The 25,246-nt window shown below is 53.1% G+C and overlaps 2 protein-coding genes across 2 annotated transcripts; both read right to left on the reverse strand.

The window, feature by feature from the left end:
* Window positions 1-13,542: 13,542 nt before the first annotated feature.
* Window positions 13,543-15,993, reverse strand: HOXC5 (homeobox C5). Its single transcript, XM_004601555.2, has 2 exons — window positions 15,540-15,993; window positions 13,543-14,850 (listed from the first exon to the last, which is right to left on the reverse strand). Exons 1-2 carry the CDS (start codon window positions 15,991-15,993, stop codon window positions 14,636-14,638), a joined length of 669 nt encoding a protein of 222 aa, XP_004601612.2. The 3' UTR covers window positions 13,543-14,635.
* A 3,139-nt stretch (window positions 15,994-19,132) lies between these two features.
* HOXC6 (homeobox C6) lies at window positions 19,133-20,550 on the reverse strand. Its single transcript, XM_004601553.2, has 2 exons — window positions 20,151-20,550; window positions 19,133-19,440 (listed from the first exon to the last, which is right to left on the reverse strand). Exons 1-2 carry the CDS (start codon window positions 20,548-20,550, stop codon window positions 19,133-19,135), a joined length of 708 nt encoding a protein of 235 aa, XP_004601610.1.
* Between the last annotated feature and the right edge of the window lie 4,696 nt (window positions 20,551-25,246).

The following is a 25,246-nucleotide window of genomic DNA, read 5'->3' on the forward strand; positions in this document are numbered from 1 at the left end:
ATTTTTTAAAAATTTTCCCCTGAACCATCTTCTGCCAGTATTCAAACTCTCTTCGAAGCCCCCCCGCCCGCCCCCCAATTTCGATCTGGTTTCTCTTTCGGAAACATGTTTCAGTACAAAGCGCTTCCCTTCTGACACCGCTGAAGAAAAATATGTGTCCATTGTGTGTGAGGCCTTATTGTGCCCAGATTACCATACTGACCGTTGGATAACCCATATTCCTCCCCTCCCCTGGAACAAACTGCCTGCTGGCCGGCCGGACAGACCTCAGCAGTTCCCTGGTTTCTGTGCTGCATTAAAATCTCACCTCCTAGACTCCCTGGATTTTCCTAGGGATTAAAAAAGAAAGGGAAGAACCAATTCTGGATTTGGAGAGCAAGCAGAAGGAAGATGAGGGTCATTCCTTTCCCTTCTCAGAAGCACAGGGTGTGTGCGTGTGTGTGTGTGTGTGTGTGTGTGTGTGTGCCTGCGCGCGTGTGTATGCTTTGTTGTTCCAGAGATTAACAATTGCAACATGTCTCTTTCCTCTTCCTCAAACAAATTGATTTTTAGATGGCATGCAATCAAGTAATTCATTTTTATTTTTTTTCTCCAAACAACTTGGAGCTGACCATCCAAAGCCGGATTCCAGCCCCATGTGTGTGTGTATGTATCTATGTGTGTGTTTGTCCCTTTCTAATGCCAGCAGGCAGGACTAATGTATGCAAAAGAATATGCAAATGCCTAATTGATTTTTTCTTAAATCTCTTGTCAGTAAAAGTAATGAATTGGTCTAAAATGATTTTAATAACCCGGACGTGTCACCAGAAAATACTCAACCTTTTTTTTTTTTTGTCTCCAGGAATCGCTTATAGTCTCAAAAAAAAAAAAGAGGCAATCATGGAATGTTAATTTGCCCCCCTTTAAAATATTAAAGATGAATTTCTCTTGTTTGTTCTGAGACCATAGGCAAGGTCCTCTCGTGGATTTCCCCGCCTTGCTTTGCTTTCCTTGGAATTCAATTTTCCTCAAATCTCGTTTAAAGTGGCTTTTTAAAAAGTGGCCGCATTTTAATATTGGTTAGACAGAGTGACCTGCATTTCACCTCGGGTGTTTGACTTGTTCCAATAGGTCACTGCCATGGGGTTATTGATGGGGAAACTCCATTGAAATTTGTCTCTTCGCAAATGGCCTTTAGATCTTCCAGCGAGTTCAATAACTAGTTATAATGTGGAAGGGGAAAAATGAAGGCCCTGGGCTAACGAATTTGATGTTTCATTTTTATGCTGGAGAAATTGTTAGTTAGAGGTTGAGTTCCCCACCCCCTCCATTGCTCATCCTGGCCTCCTGGGTCCCCACTCCGGGTCCAAGGGTGTGGATTATATCCCCTTTTAAACTTGGAGTGTTGTCCCTTTCTCCCTTTGATTCAAACTTAAATTCTTACTATGAATATTGGCAGTGGTTGTAATTCTGGCTGAGACTGCAGGAATATTGTGCTACTCAAGATTGTAACCTAAACTTTCCTCTTTGAGGGGGAGAGGACTTTGACTTTTTAAAAAGGAGCCTACATGTGATTTTTAAAAGACCTATGTATTCTATTCGACTAGCTTTACGGTAGTTTATGGCAGGACCCCTGGCCAGGAGGTCCCAGAAAGAAGGAAGGAAAGCTAGGAACCCAGATGGGTTGAAAAAAAGCAACTTAAGATAACCCTGATGCGTTCTTGGCCTCCGAGTGCCTGACATCCAGGATCAGGCCACCAGAAGTCAGGAAGGTAGAGACTGGGAAAGGCTCGGGATAGAGGGAGAATTCCTTGGAGCAGAATTCTGGGTCTCCTTCAGGGTTAGAGACAGAATGAAAGGGGGCGTCTGTGGGGGTTGTGTCCTGTAGCTGTTTTCCAAACTCAGTTCCTTCAGTAGAAGGGCTCTTGCTCTGGGGGGAAGAAGCCTGGGAATTTTAGCAACCTGGAGAGAGCAGAAAAATGATGGGGGATGATAAGGATTTTATAGGATTCCCCATTTTTCCTCCTGAAGTTAAAAGTGAGAAAGGGCAGAGGACAGAAGAAAAGAAAGGAGGTTCTTCTTTTACTTTCTCCAACACAGTCAAGTTGGGGTGCCTTGGACTTTTCTGCAAGAGCCTCCCTGAGTCGGGTTGCTGTCTGAGGACTGGTCAGCCATGCCAGACCAGCACCATGAGCCCCCATAAAACAAGGCTGTCTCCCCTCTGCCCAGAGCTCCCCAATACCTTTCTCTTCCTCCTCTGGGAACTGTTCCTTCCCCGCCCAAGGCCGTTCGCTCAGCATGCCCCGTTTTTTTTCTAATTTGCCCACAGACTCCTAGCGTCCTTAGATGCATGGGTCCGAGTGGGGGGTCAATCCAAAGACATGCCATCCTCCCTGGAGTGGGGACCTCAAATTGGGGTGCCATCTTCCCTTCTCTTTACAAACCCAAGGTAGCAACTTAGTGCCACCTGGGTTCTCAGAAACACTTGCCTAGACTGATAAAGGGCACCCCTGGGATGAGGGGACCAGCCATTAACCGCATGCCACAGCTCCAATGGGGGCGTCCCAGAAGGGACCACCGGTGGCTTTGGGATGCAGCCTGGAGATCACCCGCAGCCTGCTCCTCTCCCAGCCAGGCGGGAATCCACCGCGATCTAAGCCCCTCCGCACTCAGCGCGCGGGCAAACCGCGTCCCCCGGCTGCCTGTCTGCCTCGGCCGGCACCTCGGCCCCTTCCTCGAAAACCCGGACCTCCAGCTTCGGGACTCGCCCTCTCCCCGTTTTAATTACGTGATTGATTTTCGCTTGGGTTGCGCCAGGATGCCTCTGTCTGCCACTGTTTAAATCTTTCGGCTCCCTTTCTGTGTTTCCGAGTCCTGCGGAAGAGCCGTAATTTAGAGACTGCGCCTCCCGCGGCGGGATTCTCGGGGTCCCCGGCCGCTGCCTCGCTCTACACTCCAACGAAATGGTCCTCCCACGGGCCTGGGCGCGCCCGGGTCTGCAGCCGCCCCAGAGCGCTGGGCTGTGCGCGCGGTCCTGCCCCCGCGCCTCGCGCCCGGATTCTCTGCTCCTTTCTTCTCTGCTAGGACAGTGGTCCGCGTTGACGCTCTCCCAGCCTGGCTCCTTCGCTTTGGGTGTTTTCACCCCCCGCCCCCCAACAGTGAGGTGTGTATTCAGAGGATCGCACAGAGACCGAGAGAGCCGGACGACGCGGGCGCCGGGCTCCGCGGGGGAGCTCCAGCTGCCTCCCCCCCAAGACCCGGCCGAGCCGGCGGGCGAGAGGCGCCTGCAAGAAGCAGAATCGGCCGCAACTTTGCGCCACTCTAGAGCCAAGGGGACGCGCGCAGGGCTGGCGGCCTAGCCCTGGCCACCAAGCGCATGGGCCGGTGGGGGTGATATCCACTCCACGGCCCCACAGACGCCCCTCGCCCTGACAGCCCCGCGGGGGCCGGCCGCAGCCTCCAGGAGGTGGCACCTACGTCCAGGGACGCGCTGGTGAACCCCTGCGTCGCAGGGGCAGAAGGTGAGGTGAAGGAGAGCGAAGAGGGGAGGATTTACAAGAAAAGAGTAGATTGGGGGAGATCTTGGAAGACAAGACCCCCTGATCCCCCACCATGAGGGCTGACCTCTTTTCCTTTCTCTCTCCCCAAGAACTGTTTCCTCCCCAAACCTCAGATTTCCCACTTAATCTCTCATCTATTTACAACTAATAAACACTTTGCTGACGGTTCTCCCACGGCCGGCTCCTTCTTTGATCCTCCCCAGCGAAGCAAGCCAGGAGTTACTATTAGCAGTATTTTATGATGATATTTTCCCCCTAGGGAGAGGAAGGAGTTGGGAATGTCTTTCTCACTGGAGAAGAAGTTCTGCAAAACTTGAGTTCCTCACAACCCGTCCTTGGACCCCCCTGACCCACAACACCACACCCCAGCCCCTGCTACTCCAGCCCTCCCACCCCCCAGCAATGTTGTAGGGGTAAATAAGAGTCTCTGCCTGGCTATTAGGATTCTAGAGACATTGGCATCTGTAGCAATCATTAGTCAAAGCCGCAGAAGCCAAAGGAGCTGAGGAGTTGGACAGAAAAAATCTTGGAAATGATATACAGGAGCCATGGAGGCATCAATCCCGCGATAAGAGCGGGGCTTCGGGGAGTGAGGCCGCTGCTTAATTGGGCCCTGGGCACCAAGAACAATCGGGGAGGGGGATCAATGGGCTAAGCAGTGACCCTGGTACTACTTGGGTGCCCTAAAATAATCTAGAGACTTGAACATCTTTCCCTTCAAATTTCACAGGCCCTGTGTGTTTGTGTGTGTTATTTTCACGCGCCTCTCCGACCTGAGAGAGCCGAGAGGGAACTTGGGGGGGGTGGGGAACTCTCACCTTTTCTCTTCTTTAGGGGACAGACTATTCCCCCGGTTCTCTTTCTTTAGGGGTTATTGTGGGAGTTGATGCAGGTTGGGGAGTCTTAGCTGGGACTTCAGGTCCCCTGAAGAGATTTTGGTCTCTAGCATGGACATCCTAGATGTGGAGATAGCAACGGAATTATTCGTTTGAATTAACAAAACACCCAAAAGATGTTTGATCTTCTCTGATATCTTTATAGACAACACAGAGAGAGAGAGGCAGAGACAGAGATGCTGTAAGTTAAAGTCCTTCTACCTATAGATATATGCATTGTAAACCATCTCTGAACATATGTTCAAATTTAAGTCTGCAGCAAAATGACACATATTATAAAGATCCTTAAATGTGTACCTTCAATATATAGCTGTTTTACGAGTTGGGACCCTTCCACAGATTTAAAAACCATCTTCTAAAACAGAGATTGAGACACATGCATAGTTTTCTCTTTTAAGAAAAACAAAAACAAATATTCATCTAGCTGTTTAGAGAGAGCTGTGCCAATATATCCCAGCATATACATCCAACCACTATAGAAAGATTGGTAATATGCACACAGGAATTCAGCTGAGGACTGTTAAATTCACTGTGGATCTATAAATCTAAAGATCTATAAATCTGCATTTAAATGTGGAGTAGAGAGGGATGTAAAACATACATTCTGTTATATAGACATAGAACGATCTATAAATATATTTTCACACGTACAGACATAGGAGTGCTCAGCTCCATAAAGACACGTGTATTTGCACGGAGTCCTAGGAATGTGAAAGATTCTTTAGTGTCTGTGAATTTGGGGTGTCCGAGCTTCTCTGAGAAATAGAAAAGGGTAAACTAGAGCCTGTGCAGATGTTAGGAGACCCCGGGAACTCTTATAATCTCTGAACTCATTTCAGCATATGAGGGCATTTCTCTGGCTGTGATGGACAGAAAGAAGTCCCTGTGCCTGGCCTGAGAGCTGGAAGCCTCTTGCCTTCCAATAGTTCTGAACTGAACTGAGAGGAGACACGAGCTTCTCATTTCTTTCCTCTCCAGCTTCTCAGTCCAAAATTCTGGACTGGGACCATGGAAAGAAAATTGGGTTATCTTTAGGGGGTATCATTTTGGGAAGTAGGAGTGGGGATATTTAACATTGCAAATGGAATAATTTAGATTAAATAAGGTTTTGCTTGGAGACTGCTGTCGTTGCAGAGAACTTTCCTCCATCCAAATGTGCTAGAAGAGGTCTTCCACATGCCTCGGTTCTAATCAGTCTCTTATGCAGCCTTACCTCCTACACTGAAGTTCTAATTTGTGAAAAGGTTTGAGACTCCGGAAAAGGGCTACAGGAAGACAGCAGTCCAGAGAAAAGATTAGAGCCCCTAGAAATCATCGTGTTTATCAGCAAGCTCAGAAACTGTTCCCTAAAATATTTAGTTCTTTTCAAATGAACAGGTGGATTAAAAAGATCTACCTGGGCAAGAGAAAAATATTTTCACACGTACAGCCATAGGAGAACTCTGTTCTATAAAGACACGTGATTTTTAAATGTGCAACATGGAGAGTGGGGGGGAGGGGGAAGTGGAAATCAGTGAGCTTTCTTCTTATTGCAGGGGCAGGATTTGGGGAACCATGGACTTCCCTTTTTTCCTTTGGCTTACTGGGGAAAGAGAAGCAAAGAGAGACCCCAGGTGGGCTGGGAAAGTGCAATCTAATACAGCCCCGCCAGCTAGGGGGGAGAGTAATTTACAAAGCAAAACCTTAGATGCTACTTCCTGAGAAGTCACTAGATCAAAACAGCCTCCTCTAGGCTTTTATGACCTAGTCTCTACTCCTCACAGGAAATGCACCTTCAATAAAACCTCCCCCATGCCCTCATCCTCTGCTCAGAGGAGGGGGAGAAACACCTTCTAAACCAGGGAGACTGATTGTCTCTCTGTATTCCAACTAAAGAGTTGACTTTTTCAAGGAGTATTTCTAGAATTTTCTTCACCCTCTGAGAAAATAAGCATCCCCAGGAGACTTGAATTTTGAACCTGATGCTGTGAGTAAATGAGCAAATGACTTGATGAGATAAGGATTTGCCCTATAGTCCCAAATTGCCTCCCAATTTCCCATGTCCCAACAGGCTAACAGACACCAAAGGTCACCAAGAGCCTGGCTGCCACCAACTGTGGGGAGCTAGTCCAGGGTTTTGGTTTTCCAGGGGCTGGAATAGTGTGGAGAGGACAAATGGTCCCCTCTATGGTTGGGCAACTCAGGATCAGGAGTGGGAAGTGGGGTCAAGTCTGATTTACTGGGTTCAGCTTGGGCCTTTGAGCACTTTTAAGACCATATTTGGGCACCTCTTACAACTTCTCTCTATGTGTTCAGAATTGTGGTATTGAGGGCTGGGAATGAAACAAGAGGATCTTTCAAAAACAGAACCTTCTCTGAGCACTGCCACACCTGCAGGACTGAAGGGGTGACAAGCACCACTCCCTGTGGCAAAGCAGATCACAGAAGAGCCCTTTCTCTACAATTAGATGCAGAGAATTAGCCTCCTTGATGCTGGGTTGATAACAATCCCAGAGCCTTCTGTTTGGGCCTTACATTGTAGCTTTAGGCCTGGTTCTCAGAGACTGAACTGAGGATCACTCTGGATAAATGATCTTAACTTTCCCAAGTACCAAATTGTATCCCACTGTTTCTCTCTACCACCATCACCACCACGCTGACCCCCACAGACACAGGGGACGGATGGGGTTGGGTGGGGGCTAGTGCTGGGTTGACTTCTCCTCACATGTCTTTTCTCCTTTTGTCCTACAGTGGTGATAGAAATGGGAAGGAGAAATGCCAGGGTTCTGTAGGACTCCAGGATAAAGAGATCTCTAACACTTATTCCTTAGTCCAAATTTCTTGGAACTCATCAAAGCAACCTAGGGAGATATTATCAGAAAAACATGCCACTTCAGGTTAAGGGAGCAAATAAGAGGGGGAAAGAATTGTTTTCAACCTTCTAATAGTCTGCTCTCTTCCCTAAATTGAATCTCCAATCCTCAAAAGTTTGGGTTTCTGAATCCAAATTCTCTCCCTTCTCTACTTCAGAGTCCCCAGCTCACCAAGAAGGAGATTCAGAGGGGTATTTGTCTCCTCAGAAGAAGAAAACATTGACCATTGATGTTTCAGCTCAGAAATCCTAGCCCAAAGGAAGTACATGGACAGACACAAATAAAGTTTATGTGGATATTAGGAGGGGGTGGAATAGTGAAATGTCTCTTCTTAGTACCTACCTTGGCAAACTCTGCACCCCAACAAGACTAACAAATTATACACCATGGAAAATAAGTGAGTGTTTTACTTTTGACTAGAAAAAAAAAGAGGAAATAGAGCCACATAGATTCCATAGTTTCTCAGAAAAGCTGTCCTTCCTCTGAGTTTTCATCCTAATTCTTCCCACCTGGCCTGTAGCATTGTCCCCAAATCAGCACCACCCTGAAAACAAACAAGCAAGGGGTTGTTGACAAAAGCACCACTCACAGGGACCATCCCCCCCATGCCTGCACACTGGGTGCTCCAGAGAGATCCTAGTGGCACAGCCCTTCAGATTTCCTGCCACCAGACAGTGAGAAGACAGAATATGGGAGGAGAAAGGAAGAGGAGAGAACTTTATCAGAAAACCAACCCTGACACAAAGGTCTGTGGACTGGGGTGGAGGTGGGCTAAGATATACCTGGGTTTAAACTCCTGGGTGGGCTGGCTCATGACCCAGACCAAGTGTTCAGGAACCACAGGCACTTTAGTCCTAACATGTCTACTATTCTCCATGCCATCAGGTGCCCCCGCTCAGAAACAGGTTCCTGCCCATTGCTTGTTCCTACCTGACCCAGGTAAACACAGACACGATCCACACCTTCAGTAGTAGCGTCCCCCTTAGTCACACAGAACCATCACCTGGTCTAGAATAACAACTGTTGTTTAATCTTATTCAAGAAATGGAAAAGAACTTAAACAAATCCATGAACTCTTGAACATGGTTGTGGGGGGGAGGGGATAAAGATCCAGACCATCTTTTTTTCTAAAGTCCTTTCAACAAGTTATTCAACAAACTAAAGGTATCAAACACAACTTTCCTTCAGACCTCACTTCTTTTTTTTGCTCCATCCCCAACCATGCCTGAGGCAGTGTGATATAGCTAATGGTTCCTGGAGCATTTCCAGAAAGATAAATCAAAAGAGTGTCTTCTAATCACTTGACTGTCCCCATAAGAAGCAAAAGAAAATGAAAACTTGTGAAAGGTAAGTGCCTGGAGAACACTCACAGCAAAAGTTAAATTCAGGAGCTCATATCCTCACCTGTTCTCTACCCTAAGATAGAGTCCATATTTATGAAACTCTGAGAATTGGGTAGGCTGACCCTGAGGAACATGGGAATGAGTCAGAGTGCCCCCACAACTTCAGATCCCTGTAGAATGGCATGGACCCCAAGGTAGAGCATTGTTAAAGAACTACAGGACACAAGCCAAAGATTTCTCTGTGATAAGAGACCCCTGGAGAGCTAAAAGGGGTTTTAGAAAAGGAGGGAGAAAGAGGAATGGAAGAATGAGGCTCTCTAAGTACTTTTCAATGATTGGTTGGTGGGGGCCATGTGACCCTGCTTAGCACATTTCTGATTGGCTGCTTGACCCCCTTTATGGTTAAGACCTGGGAACAAAATGAAAACCTTTCTGGGTTGGCTGAAACATCTTGGCACCTGGATGATAGCCCATCCCCCATTGCACAGTCACCCAAACTTCATAGCAGAAAAGGGTGGGAAGATAAAACAGTCAAGGGCTCATTTATATTTGTCCTGTTTCCATTGGTATTTTATTCAGCAAAATAGGGGGAAACGAACAGAAACAAACAAGTTGATGGAAGGACGAGCCTATTTCTATGGGGAGCAGGAAGAAGGGGTATCATTCAAACGGAGCTTTTGAGCCAAAGAAACAGAAAGGGACATGAGGAAAACATGGAAGCCCCAGATGACTCTGTAAATCTGTAAAACAGAAACATACTCTTAAACATCCCTCTCCACGGAGAAATGAATGAGTCTGGGTTTGGGCCCTGAGTCGGGAAGGCTGCCAGTCTTGCCTGGATGTGCGACTTTGGCCCCAGCTGGATTCTTGGTTAAAGACCACTTAGCTACTTCCCTAAGCTCCAGAGGAGGAGGAGGAGGAGGAGGAGGAGGGTCAAGTTAGGGACCACGAAGAAACGTCCTTCTCCCCCGCTGCTCTGATGGAAAGTTTCTTGAAACCCTTGAAATCCTAGTGGGGGAGGGACAATCCCGAGGACGAGAGAAAAGGGAGGGAGAACTGGGGTGAACTTTGAGGAAAGGCGACTTGGGAGAAACACCTCGTGGACCCTACGTGTTCCTGGGGAAGTCAAGGAGTGCAGAGCCACACTGGCTGACCGAGGCCCTGTACAAGTGGGGCTGGGGCTGTGTTCAGCCTCCCCTAGCCCCGCGCCTCTTGTCACCCGTCACCCTTCACCCACCCCCAGTCAGCCTGGGCTCTGGTTCTCAGCTTGATTTCTGCTTCCTCCTCGCTCCCTTGGGCGACAGAGGCGCCTCAGAGTCCTCTCTCAGCCTCTAACCACAGCTCTCCACAAACACAGTTGCCCAGACCCCTTGGGCCCCAAGCCAGCCCCTCTTCTGGGAAGCCTCAAACACTGCCCACTGACTCCCCCCACCCCCGCCCGCCCGCCCTTTTCTGCTCTTCCATCCCCGACCCCCACCCCAGACCAGAGAGACTTACCCCTCCAGGGTTCACCTTCCACCCTGCTTGAACCCACTTCATAGCTCATTGTTGGGCCCTGCTCACACACCAGGAGGGTCACCCACTCTCAGGTGAGGGGAGGAACAGGTGTCTCCCACTCACAAGGACTCTGCTGGCCCCTTCCCAGAAACAGCCCGCCCTGAGACTGGGCCTTGCTGGCTCCATCCCTAGAGAGACTACTGCCTCCTGGGGTTTGGGGGTGGGGGGAGGTGCCTGGGTCTCCACCCGGGGGACTCCACTCACTGCAGGAACCACTAGACTCCCTGAGGCCTAGTTTGTCCTCAGGCAAGGGCTAGAGAAGACAGAAAGACCCCCCAGAACTAGAGGAAGGGGGAACATGAAGCCACACAGGCCCCAGGTAGGCTTAAGACTTCAAAACATGGAGGCTGAGTCACCAGCTCACCTCAGCCTGGCTGAGAGGGCCAGGAGAATGCTTAGGACCCCCCAAGGTCCATCCGGTCACTTTACAGATGCTTCTGCCATTTCAGGTCCCAGAGCCTCCTTCCCTTCCTCCCTGCCCAGCTGCCTGGCCTGGGCACTGGGCCAGGGGAGGGGACTGGCCCCTCCCTGAACCAAGGGCCCCACGGGGCACTTTGCACTTGCGCCAAGACTTCATCAGTGCCCCAGTGCCTGCCTCCCAGCCGACTGGGGGGGTGCCTGGGGGACCTGGCTGAGATCCGGAGAACCCAGGCCTCCCTCTACCCCAGTGGGTCTGCAGTTGGAGGACTCAGGGCCAGGGAAGGGAGGGCTGGTCTATAGAGCAGCCTTCCAACCCTTCCGCCTCCGTGGGCTGCCTCTGCCTTCTCCCTCCCCAGTGTTGGGGGACCTGGGGAGGCCTTCTCCCCACCCCCCTGCGTGAGAGGGACTCACTGACTTCCATCCTGGGGGTGGGGGCTAGGTAACCGGGAGAATGGGTCAGAGAGAGAGAAAATTAACTTACAGCGTTCGCCTGGGATTCATTTGCGAAGATGTAACCTCTCTCACCATCACTCCCAGCGCCGTAATCCCCTCTAACTGCCAGGCCCTCTGTCCTAGCATTAAACCTCACCAGCAGCTGCGTGGCTGGACAGTTAAGATTATATATGATGTAAATATATTGTGGGTTTGTCAGCTCTCCCTACACCATAAAACTTGGTTTAATGACATCACGTGGTCCCCCAAGAGCCACTCACGGGCTTGCCTTCGGGCCATTCACATAAATAACCTCCAAAAGTTTCAAACTCCTAAATTCACATAGAAGCCTGGCCTATTTCTCTAATGCTCAGTTCCACTAAAAAGCCCTTGAGCCGCTCCCCTGCCCCACCCCCACGGGCTGGGGGAGGGGGAGAGGGTGGATCCCTATTTATTTATTTACTTACTTATTTCCAGAAGGACCTGTCGCCTTCTGCCTTCTTGGAGGCCGTGTAGCTATTTTTCTCCTTCTATTTTTGTTTTCCTCCTCTCTCCTCTAATTGCTCAGAATGGGCCGTGTCCCTCTCTCCCCACTCCCCCGGAAGGTAAGTCACGCTTCTTCCCCCCCTTTTTTTTTCCCTCTCCATGCCAGAGCGGGTGGGTTTCAAGGCAAAGTGGAGAGGCAGGCTCCCTGGGGTCTGTACCGGACCCAGGAGCACCCCACTCCCCACTGAGTGCCTCCCCAGAACAATGCCAAGCCCTGGTGCTTGGAGAAGTTTCCAGGAGCATGGTTGGTGGGGAAAGCCCCACAGAAGCCAAAGCAGAAAGAAGTCCGTGCTGAGGGGGAGATGCCAGGGTGTGGGCTGCCCCCATGCCCTGTGCCCAGTAAGTCTGAGGTCTCTGGCTAGATGGGGGCCTCCATCTCGGCTGCTGATGCAGGGGCTCGGGCAGGGGTGCAGCGGGGAGGCCAGGCCGGCGGGGCTGAAGCTCCCCCATGCCTGTCCACTTGATTCAGCCCTGCAGCTTCCTCTAGGCAAAGAGAGGCCTGAGGAAGCACTCAGTGCCCAAGGGGGTCCGTGTTCCTCTCCCTGAGGTCCCAGCTGCAGTGACCTCACTCCTGGCAGGGTCCTTGGTTCTCATGGGGGGTGGGTGCCTGCCCCGGAAGGGAAGCTCAGGGCGAGGACGGGGCCCCATGGCCTCTTTCTTAGTTAACTGTTACCCATTGGAGACGCCAGTACTTCTCCACGCTTCACCGCTCTCCCAATAGTTTTACTCAGCATGGAGAAAAAATTAAAATAACTCCCTGAAGAAAATTACACATTTTATTTGAGAGAGGGGGGGAGAGGAGGGGAGGGGAGGGAGAGAGGGAGGGAGAGGGCAGGAAATCAGCTGAGGGTGTTCAGGAGTGTATCAGCACGAGAGCAGGCAACCTGGTCCTGGCTTGACCTTGAAGTGAAAGGGTCCTGGGGTCCCTTGCAAGGTGCATTTGTGGAGACCCCCCCCCCCCGTGCCCTAGGTGTGAGGTAGGGGCTGAGGAAAGGTTCACAGAGCTTTGAGAAGATGACAGGCCGGTAGCTGAGGGAGTGGGATGCAGAAAAGTCAGTTCTTATCATAAATCCAAGGAGCAGCAGCATTAATAATCATAAATATTCCCCTTGCCCCTCCCCAGAACCTCTCTGTTCCCTTTCCCTCTTGGCTGCTGGAGCAGCCCTGGAGCCCAGCTCCTGAACCCTCCCCCCCCTTTCCACCAGTGTGGGGGGCCTAGGCTTGGCTCCAGGAAATCACCCCATTGTGGGAGGCGGGAGAGAGGAAATGCAGTAAAGTTTTATGGACCCTTCCCACATTTGTTTCTCCTATAAAGTACTTCCTCCCCCATCCCATCCCAGAAGCCTGGAGCAGAACAGAGCCTGGGCCTAGGCCAGCCTCAGGCACCACCTGAATTATCTGCCTCCCTCTCACCTCCACAACACACACACACACACACACACACACACACACACACACAGACGCACGCACACGCACACAGTCTCAGAGACTGAGATAAATGATGGCAAACAGACATCACCATCACCCACTCAGGCACTGGTCTATGCAGCTCCTTGCCCAGATAATTGTCCAGCGTAGCCCCCGGCCCTAATAAGTGGGGGAGACTGTCTGAACACTCCTGCTAGCAGGTACACAATGCAGATGGCCCCCTTCTCTCCAGGGCCCTCTCCCCACTGTAACTGGAAGCTGTCACCCACCTCCAGCTCCTCCAAGCATCACTTTCCCAAGCAGTAGCAATACTTTGCGGGTTCTGCTAGCACCCCAGGGCCCAGCCCTCCCCTTCAGCCCAGGTCCAGTGAGGCCCCTCAGGACATGAAAGGGACCCTGGCAGGGAGACACTCCTGAGGCCCAGAGGGCCCCAATCTCAGCACCTTGGGAGCCACCGTCGCCCCAGAGGAGCTCTGGAGTTCTGGTACAAAGCGGGGGCTGCTGCCAATGGAGAGGCCTCAGATAGAGCCAGCTGAGTGGGCCTGGGCTGTGGAGGGCCTGAGAAACACCAGGAGGAAGGGCCTGGGCTCTCCCGGCCACCATCACCCTTCACGGGGTGCCCGAGCAATGCCTTTTCATCTCCCTCTTTCCAAGCATCCCTAGAAGCTCCTAAAATTGTCTTTAAGACGAGGCGGAAAGGCTGCAGACCCCTGCCCCGACTACCCCATACACTTCCCCCCAGTCCGGGCCTCCCATAGAGAGTAGCCGCTGCATCTGTGTCCTGGTGGCTCTTTTGTCTTTATTTGATATGACAAAATATAGTTTCAGGAAAGACTCGGAGGCAATAAATAGTTAGATAACAGCGAGAGGGGCAGGAGGGCGCAGGAGGTGGTGGTGGGGACGACTGGGCAGCCAGGAGCCTCTAGGACTGCTTATTGGGGTCCGGTGGCAGGGAGCCCCAATAGCTGAGCTAGCTAGTGGTCTGAGGTTGGGACCTACCCAGAGGGCATGCAGAGGGTTTTGGCTGGAGGGGTTTCCCCGGGCTCTGGGGGTTGAGGAAGGAGGTTTGGAGGGCTTAGGGCAATGGAAGGGGCCCTAGGCAGAGATCCAGTGGTGTCCCCCTTTTATATGTAAATCATTCAAAAAATTAAGATCAAGTTTAGTCGCTACCAGAAGCACCCCGAATTCGCGCCGGACTCCACCAAGCACAACCGTTCCATCGCCAGCCCCGCCAGAAACAAAGGAGCGGGCAAGGCCCGAGGGTTGGGGTGCGGGCCTGCGGCGCCCCAAGGCCCCCTTCAGCTCCGGGACAGCCATCCTGGGGCTGTGAGTCCCAGGCGGGTTCGCTCCTCAGGGCTCTGGGGAACCCCCGTGGAGCTGGCCCTGGGACCCCGGTGCTGAGGGGAGGCGGGGTCGCGCCAGCAGCCCTGCAGGAACCAGGGGGTCAGTGGGGATGCCAAAGGAAAGCGCTTTTGTCTGCAAAGCTGATAACCGCGACTGGAGGGGGGTCCCCCGCCCCTGCCCCCAAATAGACCCAAAATAGAGAGAGAGGAAGAAGGAAAGGGGGAAGGCGCGGGGATGAAGCGGGCTCGGGGTGCGCGCTGCGGGCCTCCTGGCCGCCTCTAAAGAGCCTCTTTGCTTTTTATTTTGGAATCTTTCTTCCACTTCATCCTGCGGTTCTGGAACCAGATCTTGATCTGTCTCTCGTTGAGACACAAGTTGTTGGCGATCTCTATGCGCCTGCGGCGAGTGAGGTAGCGGTTAAAGTGGAATTCTTTTTCCAGTTCCAGAGTCTGGTAGCGCGTGTAACTGGTTCGGGACCGCTTGCCGTCCGTCTCTGGAACATAAACCCCCCAAGCCCGGCAGGGGTGAATAGTAGCGGGTAGCGCCCCGGCGTGCCCATCCCAGCCAGCCCGGGCCCCCACTCGCGGCCGCAGGGAGAGGGGGCGCACGGGGCGCCGCAGGCCCCGGCGGGCCCGGCCCGGCCCCCGAAGAGGCGCCTCCGCCAGGCAGCAAACTTTCCGCCGCGCGCGGCCTGCACTCTGCGGGCCCGAGGGGCTGAGGGGGTGGGGGGAGAGGGAGACCCAGGCTCGGACCGAACAATAAGCACCCTCGAGATCCGAGCACCGGGGACCCCCCTCCCGCCCCTCCCAAGTCTCGGGGATCCTCCGGAGCGGCCGCGGCGGCCGAGCCGGCTCCACGCGGGAGGAGGGAGGGAGCCGCGGGGGGATCCCCGCTCTGGAGCCCCGCGCAGCTCACCCTTCAGATCCCTCTATTTTTTTAACTCCCTCCCTCTCCCCCAAAAATTGAATATTGCCTTTTATACACGTTTTGTTCCTATGATCCAATTATGTCGTCGTAAATTTGGGCGCACACAGCCTCTAAGCCTTTTAGTGGACAGTTTTACGAGCCATTGATGCCTGGATCGTAAAATTTATGGCCGCAGGTTTTTTTTCTTTATTTGCCCCGCATGGCCTATAAAACCCAGGCGGACCCGAGCGCGCAAAATGAAGTCCTAAAGTTTACCGTGGCTCATGTGCAGTTTGGTCATCCACGGGTAAATCTGTGGCGGAGCCGGTGGCTGGCTCAGTCCGGCGGGCTGCCCTGTCTGCGCCTGCTCCTCTTTGATCTCCCCACCGCTCTTAGCTCGCTCCTCCAGCGCTGGGCGAGCCGCCTTCTGACTGTACATCCCGGGGTTCAGAGGAGCCGCTTCATCTCTGCCCAGAGCGTGTCCCGGAGCGGCCGCGGCGCTGCAGGCGGGGCGGTCGGGGTGAGCCCGGGGCTTGGCAGCCATGTCTACCCCGTGGAGAGAGTTGGAAGGCGCAGGCGGTGGGAAAGTGATGCTTAAGTCCAATCCGCCGTAGCAGTACCTGGATGCCTGCACCTCTGAGGCCGATCCATAGTTCCCACAAGTTTGCATGTTATAGGCAGGGATATTGGGGCTCTGCTTATAGAATGAATTGGCTACGTAGGAGCTCATGGCGGGGAGGGCCCAAAAAAAAAATTTCTGCACCCTTTTTGATTAAGGGTGATTTGTGACTCTTTGAAGTTGAGGGGTTTTTTGTTCTCCAAAGTGCACAATTTATAGGTGGAGATATCTCTTTCTTTATCCTATGCGCTCTTCCCAAATAAGGGAGCCTTAAATAGAGTCACGTGACTCGAGCGGCCACTCATAAATTTGGCTTGATGACCTCCGGGAGGTTAGTGATGGAAGCCGGCGAAACGCATCTTGATATGTTGGCAAAGCCCAACCAAGGGGGAGAGGGAGTGAGAGAGAAGGGGGAGAGGGAAAAAAAAATGGTTCTTGGAATTGGGGGGAAGTCGGGACAACGAGCCCACAGCGACACCTGGTGTCCCTTTAGAGGCATTGCACCCTGGCGGGTCGGCCCGCCTTCAGGCTGCAGAATTTTCTACCCTGTAGAGAAGCTGGTTCTTGCAACAAACACCAGGAATGTCTTTTAAAATTGTATTTAACTTTCAGGAAAGATGAAGCCTCTTTCCGGGGGCACAGAAAAGGGGGGTGTGGTAACAGATTAGACTCACCTTCTCCACCCCCGGGATTTTCTAATCTTCCCAAATGGCAGAGGGCAGGGGATTTCTCAAGGGTGGCCCCTGCCCAAGCCAGAGATCAGAGAGGGCTTATCTCAGGTTTCCTAAACAGAGTCTGGAGATCCTTCTCCCTGGAGGCCTCCAGATCCTGCTACTTACTGCTCTGGAGACGCCTGTCAGCTTGTGAAAGTGGGCCCAGCCTCTAGAGGTAGACAGGATGCTCAGAAAGGGTCCTGGTGAGTAGAGAGAGGGGTAACCGTGAGGCTGAGCAAGCGGGGTACTCTGGGGTGAGCCTGGAGGTGAGGAGAAAGGAGTTGTTGAATAGGTCTCCTTACCATGCCACAGGCACAACTAACGCTGTGTGCCTGTATGCGTAAACCAGACAGGATACAAGGAAGACTGCAGTAACATTCTGAATATGATTCTTATGGGACACTTGTGTCAGATATTTGAAATGGAAAATAGGTGTTAATCGAGGACAGGAAGAAGCAGGGTTAAATTCTCCACAAAGGTGAGGTGAGCTGGGTAAGGGGAAAAGGTCTGTTTCGTGCCCTGTGGGAGAGAGGCCTCCCAGAGTCCTGCATCCAGAAAGTCCACAGGAAAAAGCAACTTCTGAGCTCTCTGAAGGCACCAGAGGACCTAGCTGGGGGGCGGGGTGGGGGAGGGGCAGACGTCCCGACTACCTTCACCACCTGGGTCCTGGGGTCTCCGCAGGCTTTCAGCCTCCCCCCCTCCCTAGCTCCTTCTCCTAGCCCCTTATTTATTCCTGCCTGCCTCTCCCCAGGAAATCCCCGCCCCTCCTTCAGGCCCCCTGCTAGCTGGAGGCGCTGGAGGGGGCGCTGGAGGGGATCTGGAAGGCCTGGAAAACTCTGGCGGCTTCTCCCCCACACACACACCCCCCTCCGGGGGACGCTCTCACTCCCTCACCCCCCAAGTCCACTCAGGTTTCTCAGGCTGGGCTTAGGGAGAGAAGGCCAGGCCGGAGTCGGGGCAGGGTGGGGGGCTGCCCGGGCTCCTCGCCGAGAAGAAAGACGCCGGGGCCGGACTGGGGCTGGGACGGAGAGGCCGCGGGAATTCTGGCTCGGCCAGGCTGGGAGTCGGGGCGGCCGGGCGCGGGCCGCGGGCTTTCTGTTTGCAGCCGCCCTGGAGTCGCGCAGGCCGGGCCGCAGGGCGCGGGGCCCGCGCGCTGCTCTGCCCTCGGCTCCCCGCCTCGGCCGCGCTGGGCAGACGCCGGCCGGCCGCAGGTGGGGGGCTGCGCGCCCCGCGCCCCCTCCTCACTGGGGGGGGACAGGGGCGGGCAGGACGCCTCTTTTCTGGCCTGGGGGGGCCCGGGGTGCAGAAGCCGAGGCCCCCTGACGACCCCAGGCAGGAGACAGGCCTGCCTGGGGCCGGAGCCCAGCCCGAGCTGGCCCCGCTCTCCCCTCACCCCTGCGGAAACCCCGGGCGGCCTGTCTGGCGGGGTGAGTGTGCTTCTCGGCACAGGGGGCCCGCCGCGGCCTCCCAGCCCCCCAGCGCGGCCGCCAGGAGAGTGGGGAGGCCGGGGCTCGGCGCCCGGCTGCGGGGAGCCCGGGCAGGGGCTGGGGGCGCGCGGGCTGCGGGCAGACGCGGGGGGCGCGCGGAGCCGGCTCCAGCTCTCACCCCCGGCCGGCGGGGCGAGCGAAAGCACAGAAACCCCGATGTCCACTTTTAAAAATAATATCAGTTTTATTAAATATTCGAGAACGGATCCAGAGGTCGGATTTATACAGGAGGATAACACGAGGGGGATAATTTTTTTTAATTTATTTTTTTTTTCCTACTGGCTAAACAAACGTCATTCACTTTTTTTTTCTTTCTTTTTTTTTTTTTGGAATTTTCCCTCTTTTTTTTTTTCCTTTTCAAGATGGGATCGGAACAGGGACGGTGCTAAACATAAATATAAATACAGAGACCACAAATACAGCTAAAAATATTCACACAGAGACGGTCACAGTTTGTAATATGCCATAATGACCCCCAGGTTTCTTAAATACAATTTGCCCGGGCTGGGCAGTTGCTGGGGCGGTGGGGTGGAGGGACTTCGGGGAGGCCCTGCAAGGGGGTCTGGGGGGGCCCACGCGCCCTTCTCGGGCCTCCCTCCCGCCCCAGCTGCCAGGCCGGGCCCTGAGGCCCCGGAGCTCAGGCCCGGGACCCCCGAGGCGGCTTTCTGCGCGGGGGCGGGGGCTGGGGGGCGCCGAGTGGAGGGGCGAGGCCAAGTCCTCCCGCATAGGGAGATCTGTGGGAGCTAAAGCCAGGTCCAGGGACCAAGCCCCCCCCCCCCTCAGGCCTGGGCAGGGGAAGGGCCTGTGGACAAGCCGAGATGGAGCTAGCGAGGGAGCTTGGAGGAGGAGGAGGAGGAGGCGCGCTGTGAGAGTTTGTGCGGAGGGAGGGGGTCCAGAGTTGACTTTCAGGTCCAGATCGGCCTCCCTAATCTGGTTTTTAGGGAGTCGAAACGCATCAATTGTGCCAGTGATAAATACAGAGTGTGTGATGAGGAGGGCGCTGAGGGGAGCCAGGCAGAAGGAGCGAGGGGGCGGCAGGGCCGGTCCCGGTCACTCCTTCTGCTTCTCCTCTTCTGTCTCTTCCCGCTTTTCCTCCTTGCCGCCCAGGCTGTCGGCCGCGGCCCCGCCGCCGCCCCCCGAGAGCGTGGACGTGAGGTTAGATTCCTTTTTCCACTTCATGCGGCGGTTCTGGAACCAGATCTTGATCTGCCGCTCGGTCAGGCAGAGCGCGTTGGCGATCTCGATGCGCCGGCGCCGCGTTAGGTAGCGGTTGAAGTGAAATTCCTTCTCCAGTTCCAGCGTCTGGTACCGCGAGTAGATCTGGCGGCCGCGCCTCCGGTCCGCTCCGTAGCCGACCCCTAGAGATCCGGGCACAAAACACACTAAAAACAATCAGCGAGGCGTCCTCGCACGCACCCCCTGCGCCCCGCTGCAGCCCTCACCCTCCCAACTTGGCCGGCCAGCAGCTCCCGGGGCCCCTGACCTGCCCCACCCCCGCTGAGGGGACAGCCGGGATTCCAACTTCATTCAGTCCCCCTGAGTGCCCCTAACTGGTGTGTGTCCCAAAAGTGTGTGGGGGGTGAGAACCAGACTAGGCAGAAAGCTGCAAGTCTAAATGCTGATTTAAAAATTAAAAAATCCCCACACTGGGGTTGAAGACCCCATTTCTCTGACACTGGGCTCCCCCACCCCCCCCCAGCACCCAAGCTCCTGGGAAACTTCTCCCCACTTCTCAATCCCCTCCTCTCCCCCCTCCCTTCCCCTCAGCCTGACTTGACTTTGGGGGGCTCCCCACTCCTCTCCCCTCCCCTCATCCCCTGCCCTGTTCCTGCCCCCTCAGCTCGCCCCGAGCCCTCCAATCCGTCAGGGGCCGAGGGGGCCAGGCCCCTGCGAGTGGGAGGCGAGCAGAGGGGGCAGAAGAGGGGGCCCTGTCTCGGCGTCGGCGAGGAGACGAGCGTGATTGTTTTTATGGGGCCATAAAAAACTCTCTCCGCCCGTTCTTCTAGGGAAGCCGGTCATAAAGCCAGTTCAGTTTATTTAATTTATATCTCGGAGCTGTAAAACTCACCACTGTGCGAATTCATTCGCTGCATCCAGGGGTAAATCTGGATACTGGCTTTCTGGTCCTGGGGCGCAGTCCTGCCCTGCTCAGAACTAAAATCCTGAGCGATTGAGGTCTGTGTGTTAGGTCCTAAGGTGTTTTGTCTGCAGTTTGAGAGCATGTCTTTCTCCTGGTAAAAGGAATTAGATCCATAGTCATACGGCCCCCGGCTGGAACTGAACACGACATTCTCCTGTGGCGAATAAAAGGGAGTCGAGTAGATCCGGTTCTGGGCAACGGCTGCTCCATAGGTCGAGAAATGCCTCACTGGATCATAGGCGGTGGAATTGAGGGCGACGTTGGGGAGGACGTCCTGGCCCCCGGCGAGGTGGCAGGATAAGGAAGGGTTAGTGAAGTAGGAATTCATCCCTTTGCCTTTACCTGGTCGGGCTATGATTTCTTTAATATTTATTTCTGTCTCCAGTTTGTACTCGGAACTAGATGGTTATAGGGACGGCTCCAATCCAGGACAGACAAAATGACAAAGTCAGCTGACCCCCTTCCAGCCAATCGCAAGCCAGATGTCAAGAAGGGGGAAAAAAATCGCTTCTGCTTCTGTTGATTCCCTAGTTGAGACTAAGTGTGTGCTTTGAAAGTAAGACTTGCATTTCTTTTTTTTAAATAGATGTGTTAAGGCACTGATTTGAGGGTGAAGGAAAGGTGATTGTCCAACAGCAGGGCGTTGAGACCACGCGGAGGAGAGTCGCACTCCCAGGAAATCTCTCAGCTCCAGCTAACTTTGCAGTACTGTGGCCCGAGCCAGCGCTGGAGAAATCCCTGCATTTTTTTCTATTTGATTTCATCTTTATATATCTGCTTCCTTCTAAAATTACATCCCGAGTTCTCCATGGGAGGAGCTCCCTCCCAGCTCAGGGGGGATCCCCAGAAATCCAGCAGGAAATCCTGGTTTGACACTTCATGGCGTGAGTCCTCAATACTAAGCCAGCATACATATATTTTCAATAATTTTTCAAGCAGAAAAGAAATGGAATAAAGCGTGTGTCCAGAGGAAGAAGAGTATGTCTGAGAGTCTTGGGGGTAGGGATTTGGGGGGACATGGGGCAGAAACTAGGTGGAAAAGGGTTAAGGCACAGAGGCCATGCACCAGCCCTCCTCTTCCTCCTCGCCCCCCTCTGCTTCCTCAGGACCCCCTTTTATTGGGGAAACTGGCAACATTTTTACCTGAAATAGAAAATGTATAAAAACACAAAAGAAAGGGGAGAGGAAGAAGGACTAGGTGGAAGAGAGAGAGAGAGAGAGGAAGAAAGCAAGAAGAAAGAACTCGGAGAGTCTTTCTAGACACATCAACTCCTGTTTATGTTGGTGAGAATTTATGATTTGGAGCTAGGGAGGGCCGGTGGGGTAATTCATGAGGATCCAGCCAGAAAGAGCAGGCTGGTGGGGCTCTGGTGGACATTTGCGTCTTGCAGGCTTAAGCCCTGCACAGGTCAGAACCCCCTGGCCCCCTTCCGGAGTCTCTGCCCTGCTGAAGGAGACGTCTCTGGACCTGGGCGCTGGGGCTTGAAGATTCCAGCAAAGGGCTCTCAGCCAAAGGACCACCACACCTGGGGGGCTGGGCCTCGCAGCAACCCCTACTCCCATTTTCTTTCCATTGGGGAGCTGAGGGAAAGGGAAGGAGGAGGCTAGAAAAGGCAGCTGAGTCCGAGGCTTTTGAGGGAGCCGCAGTGCAAGGGGCAGGGCTGACAGCCGAAGGTGTGTGCATGGGGCTTTTCTCTGGATGAATCCAAACTTCATTTGGTATCACGACATGAACTGCAAATGCTTTCAGCTGACAAAGAGGAGGCAGTGAGGCCAGCAAAGGGAGCAATGAAAGCTCAGATTTTTTTCCCCTTCACCATTTTTTTGGGGGGGACTGGCTATAACAAGAACCCGGATGTCGTCTCTGGATTTTATGATCTTTTCCTTCTGTGTAACAAAGCGGAGTAATCAATGGGTGGCAATAAAGCCATAAACGGGACTACACTGGGAAAAAACTCGTTTATTCATCTTCTGTAACGTTAAGGCTTCCCTGGAGTGTCGCTAGGGGGGAAAAATAAAGTTTCGAACCCCAAAGCAGACAGTGTATAGGGATGGGTGAAGACAACGTGTGTTAGTTAATACATGAAGCTCCTGGACTGAAGAGTCTTTCTGCCAGAAAATTTGTGCTGGCTTTTGAAAGTACACCCCCAGCCCCAATCTTACTGAAAGGAGAGAGATCTGTTGTGCTGAGGAGGGTTAGGGCAGAGACCCTTATACTGATAATAAAGGTCCAGACTTCTCCCAAAGGGGAAGAAGGTGAAAGGGTAGAGGAGGCTTCCTCAATTAAAAAATAAATTTCAAGATGTTATCTCCTTTTGGGGTGGCATGGCAGGTACACAGACAGACCCCAGTGTGAGTTGCTTTTTGCCCTAGAATCCAGCTGTCCTCCAATTCATGGCATGCCTGGACAGAGGTTCCCAACAGCTGCCTGGGGCTCCAGGCCCCCTGGAGGGCGAGAGGTAGAGGGAGAGAGAACTAGGGGGAGAGACCCAGAAACCTGAGCTAAGGGGCAAGTCAGCGCACCCCTGGGCGCAAGTAGAAGCTCTCAGAGCCCCAGTCTCACTTCTGCCCCAAGGGGAGGTGTATCAAGTAGAACAGGCCTGAAGAGAAAGTAAATTTCACCCCCACCCCACCCCCATTTCAGAGAGAGATGGCAGAGGGATAAATCATGTCAGTGATATTTCCTTCAAGATATTAAATTGTTGCAATGTACAACAAATTGAATGATGGAAGATAGGGTGTCTTAATGAGGTTTCGCTTTCAATGAGTGTTGATTTTCTATGTATTTTGAAACTCTTCTTTTTTTTAATGGGTGGGAGGGGGAAGGACGGACCTTGAAAGAATTGGGGGGGGGGTTCTGGAGAAGCATGTGCTGCAGCTCCCCTAGAAGGATGCCTGCGTTCTTTGGAACTCCTTTCTAACCCAGACTACAGAGCAAGAGGGCCCCCAACTTTGGGGGAGTCTCACTTGGGGGCCTCAAGATGGTGGGCGCGCGGGGGTGGGCAACCTGAGGAGTGGAATGTAAGTCTCAGCCCCAGCCCCTGAAAGTTAAGTGTTTTATTACGTCCCTAAACAGAGGGCAGAGACTGAAAGGTCTCGCCGATTTATAATGAACAGAAACCAGCTGCTGGGGGAAAAAAGGCAGAAATGCTGGAAGGGGGAGAGAAAAGGGAAGCAGAAATACAAATAAATTCCCCCACTGCTTACAGACTTGCCACAGAATTCATTTCTAATACATGCTCCCCCCCCCACCTTCTATTCCCGAGAATGCCGTCTCTTCTTTTCTGTTAGATCTTTAATTATGCAGCTGAAATTTGCTGGCAGGATTCGCTCCAAGGGGGGAGAGAGCAGGTCAGATGAGCGGAACTTCCCTGCACTGGATTATATTTTCCTATGTTCCTTTTCCCATCTCACGTTCATTTGGGGGGGTGGGCAGGGAAGAATGAGTGTCTAAGGGGGAGAAGCCGGGACTTGTTTTTTAAAAATGTATTTATATTTTCCTGTTAAATTTGTCTGAAAACAATTATGGAAACTCATCAGCAGAAGCAAGAACAGATGTTTTATTAAATCTGCAGTTGAGCTCTGTAAATATGCACAAGTGCGGGTGGGGGGAGGTGGGGGGAGAGAACTTGCTCTTTGTTTCTATCAAACAAGCCTAGAGAAATCAGAGAACACACCGCCCCCCCCCCCATTAGGCCGGGCTGGTCTCAGAGTTGTTCTGCCCCTTCGGCCTCCAGAAGCAGGCATTCAGCGGGGACTGGCGGCCAGAGCCGGTTTTTGCTTTCAGAGCTGTAATTAGTGGATTCAAGATACAGAATTCTCCAAACACAGAAAAGGAATCAAGGGGGAAAGTGGCCGCTAGCTGTTCCAGGGCTCCCCTCCCATCCCAAACACATGCTTTTCATGAGCACTAATTAGAGGAGAGGAACTTACTGCAGGCGCCATGGGCCTGAGTGGGGTCAATCACTGGCCTGGAGTCCCCAAAGCTGAAGGGACCAGGGGGTGGGCACTGGGGGGGTTCCCCCTGGGGGGTGGGCCAGGCCGAACACTGCCTTGCCTGGTTCCAGGCTAGGGGTGGGGGCCAGTGTAGCCTCCTGAAGCCCTTGAGGGGGGCAGGACTCTGACCCTGGAGGGGGCTGTGGGCAGGCCTCACCTTGCCGCCTGCCTTTACTTACACCCTGAGAGGGGAAACCTCTTTGCTTGGGGGAGTTTATCTGACATGAACGGGAGGAGATCTAGAATTTTTTTTTTTCTGAGGGTCATCTGGACCAGAGGTCCTACTTAGTTTGTGTCCTGCCCGTCTTCTCTCTTTCCCCAGACCCTGCACCTCTGCGGAGGAGGACGCCTGTGACTCACACCACGCCTGGTTGCCGGCGCCACTCGGGAGGCAGCTCCGGACCAGGACACTGGAGCCGCAGGACTCAGCGCTCGGCCTGGGCTCTGACTGGTTTGGAAGCCCCCCGCAGCTGCCTACCCCCTCTCCCTCCCAATTCCTGATTTCCAGGCCAGGAGGGGAAGGCTTTGCCCCACAGGCTCGGCTCCTTTTGTGCCACTGGGTGAGAGCTGAAATCCCTCTTGCAGAGAAAGTGGAGTTTCCATAATTGTCTCCGTTCACCTCACAGGCGCAATGTTTGGTTAAGGCTTTGCTGTTCTTGTTCCAGAGCCACTGCTCAGTGGGCCAGGCTGGCTGATGATTAGATTTTTTTTTAAGTTAAAAAAAATTTAAATCCTAACTTTTATTCTATGCCTAGCATTCTGTGTTTTGTGTACAAGTTCCTTTAATCTCAGAAGCCAGAGCAGGAGGGTTGCAAAGAGGCTCCCAACCCACCAGAGGTCTGAGTTGGAAGGGAAACTGGATTTGCCTGGGGACACCAAAATGTCAACATCACTCACCCAAGCAGCCCCCAGTTTCTCCTAGACAAGGTGGAGAAAGTTGAAAGTTGCCTGAGTCCCCTATCTACACACACACACACACACACACACACACACACACACACACACACACACACACATATACACACACA

The sequence above is a fragment of the Sorex araneus genome, chromosome 2, assembly GCF_027595985.1.
Source record: "Sorex araneus isolate mSorAra2 chromosome 2, mSorAra2.pri, whole genome shotgun sequence".
Lineage (NCBI taxonomy): Eukaryota > Metazoa > Chordata > Mammalia > Eulipotyphla > Soricidae > Sorex > Sorex araneus.

What these genes read in the sequence shown, in the direction of transcription:
- HOXC5 (XM_004601555.2), bottom strand. Translation starts at nt 15,993, where the DNA reads ATGAGCTCCTACGTAGCCAATTCATTCTATAAGCAGAGCCCCAATATC. An exon ending in CAAACTGCACATGAGCCACG is followed by an intron (nt 14,851 to 15,539) that starts GTAAACTTTAGG and finishes TTTATGTTCCAG; the next exon opens with AGACGGACGGCAAGCGGTCC.
- HOXC6 (XM_004601553.2), bottom strand. Translation starts at nt 20,550, where the DNA reads ATGAATTCCTACTTCACTAACCCTTCCTTATCCTGCCACCTCGCCGGG. An exon ending in GCGAATGAATTCGCACAGTG is followed by an intron (nt 19,441 to 20,150) that starts GTGAGTTTTACA and finishes CCGGATCTCTAG; the next exon opens with GGGTCGGCTACGGAGCGGAC.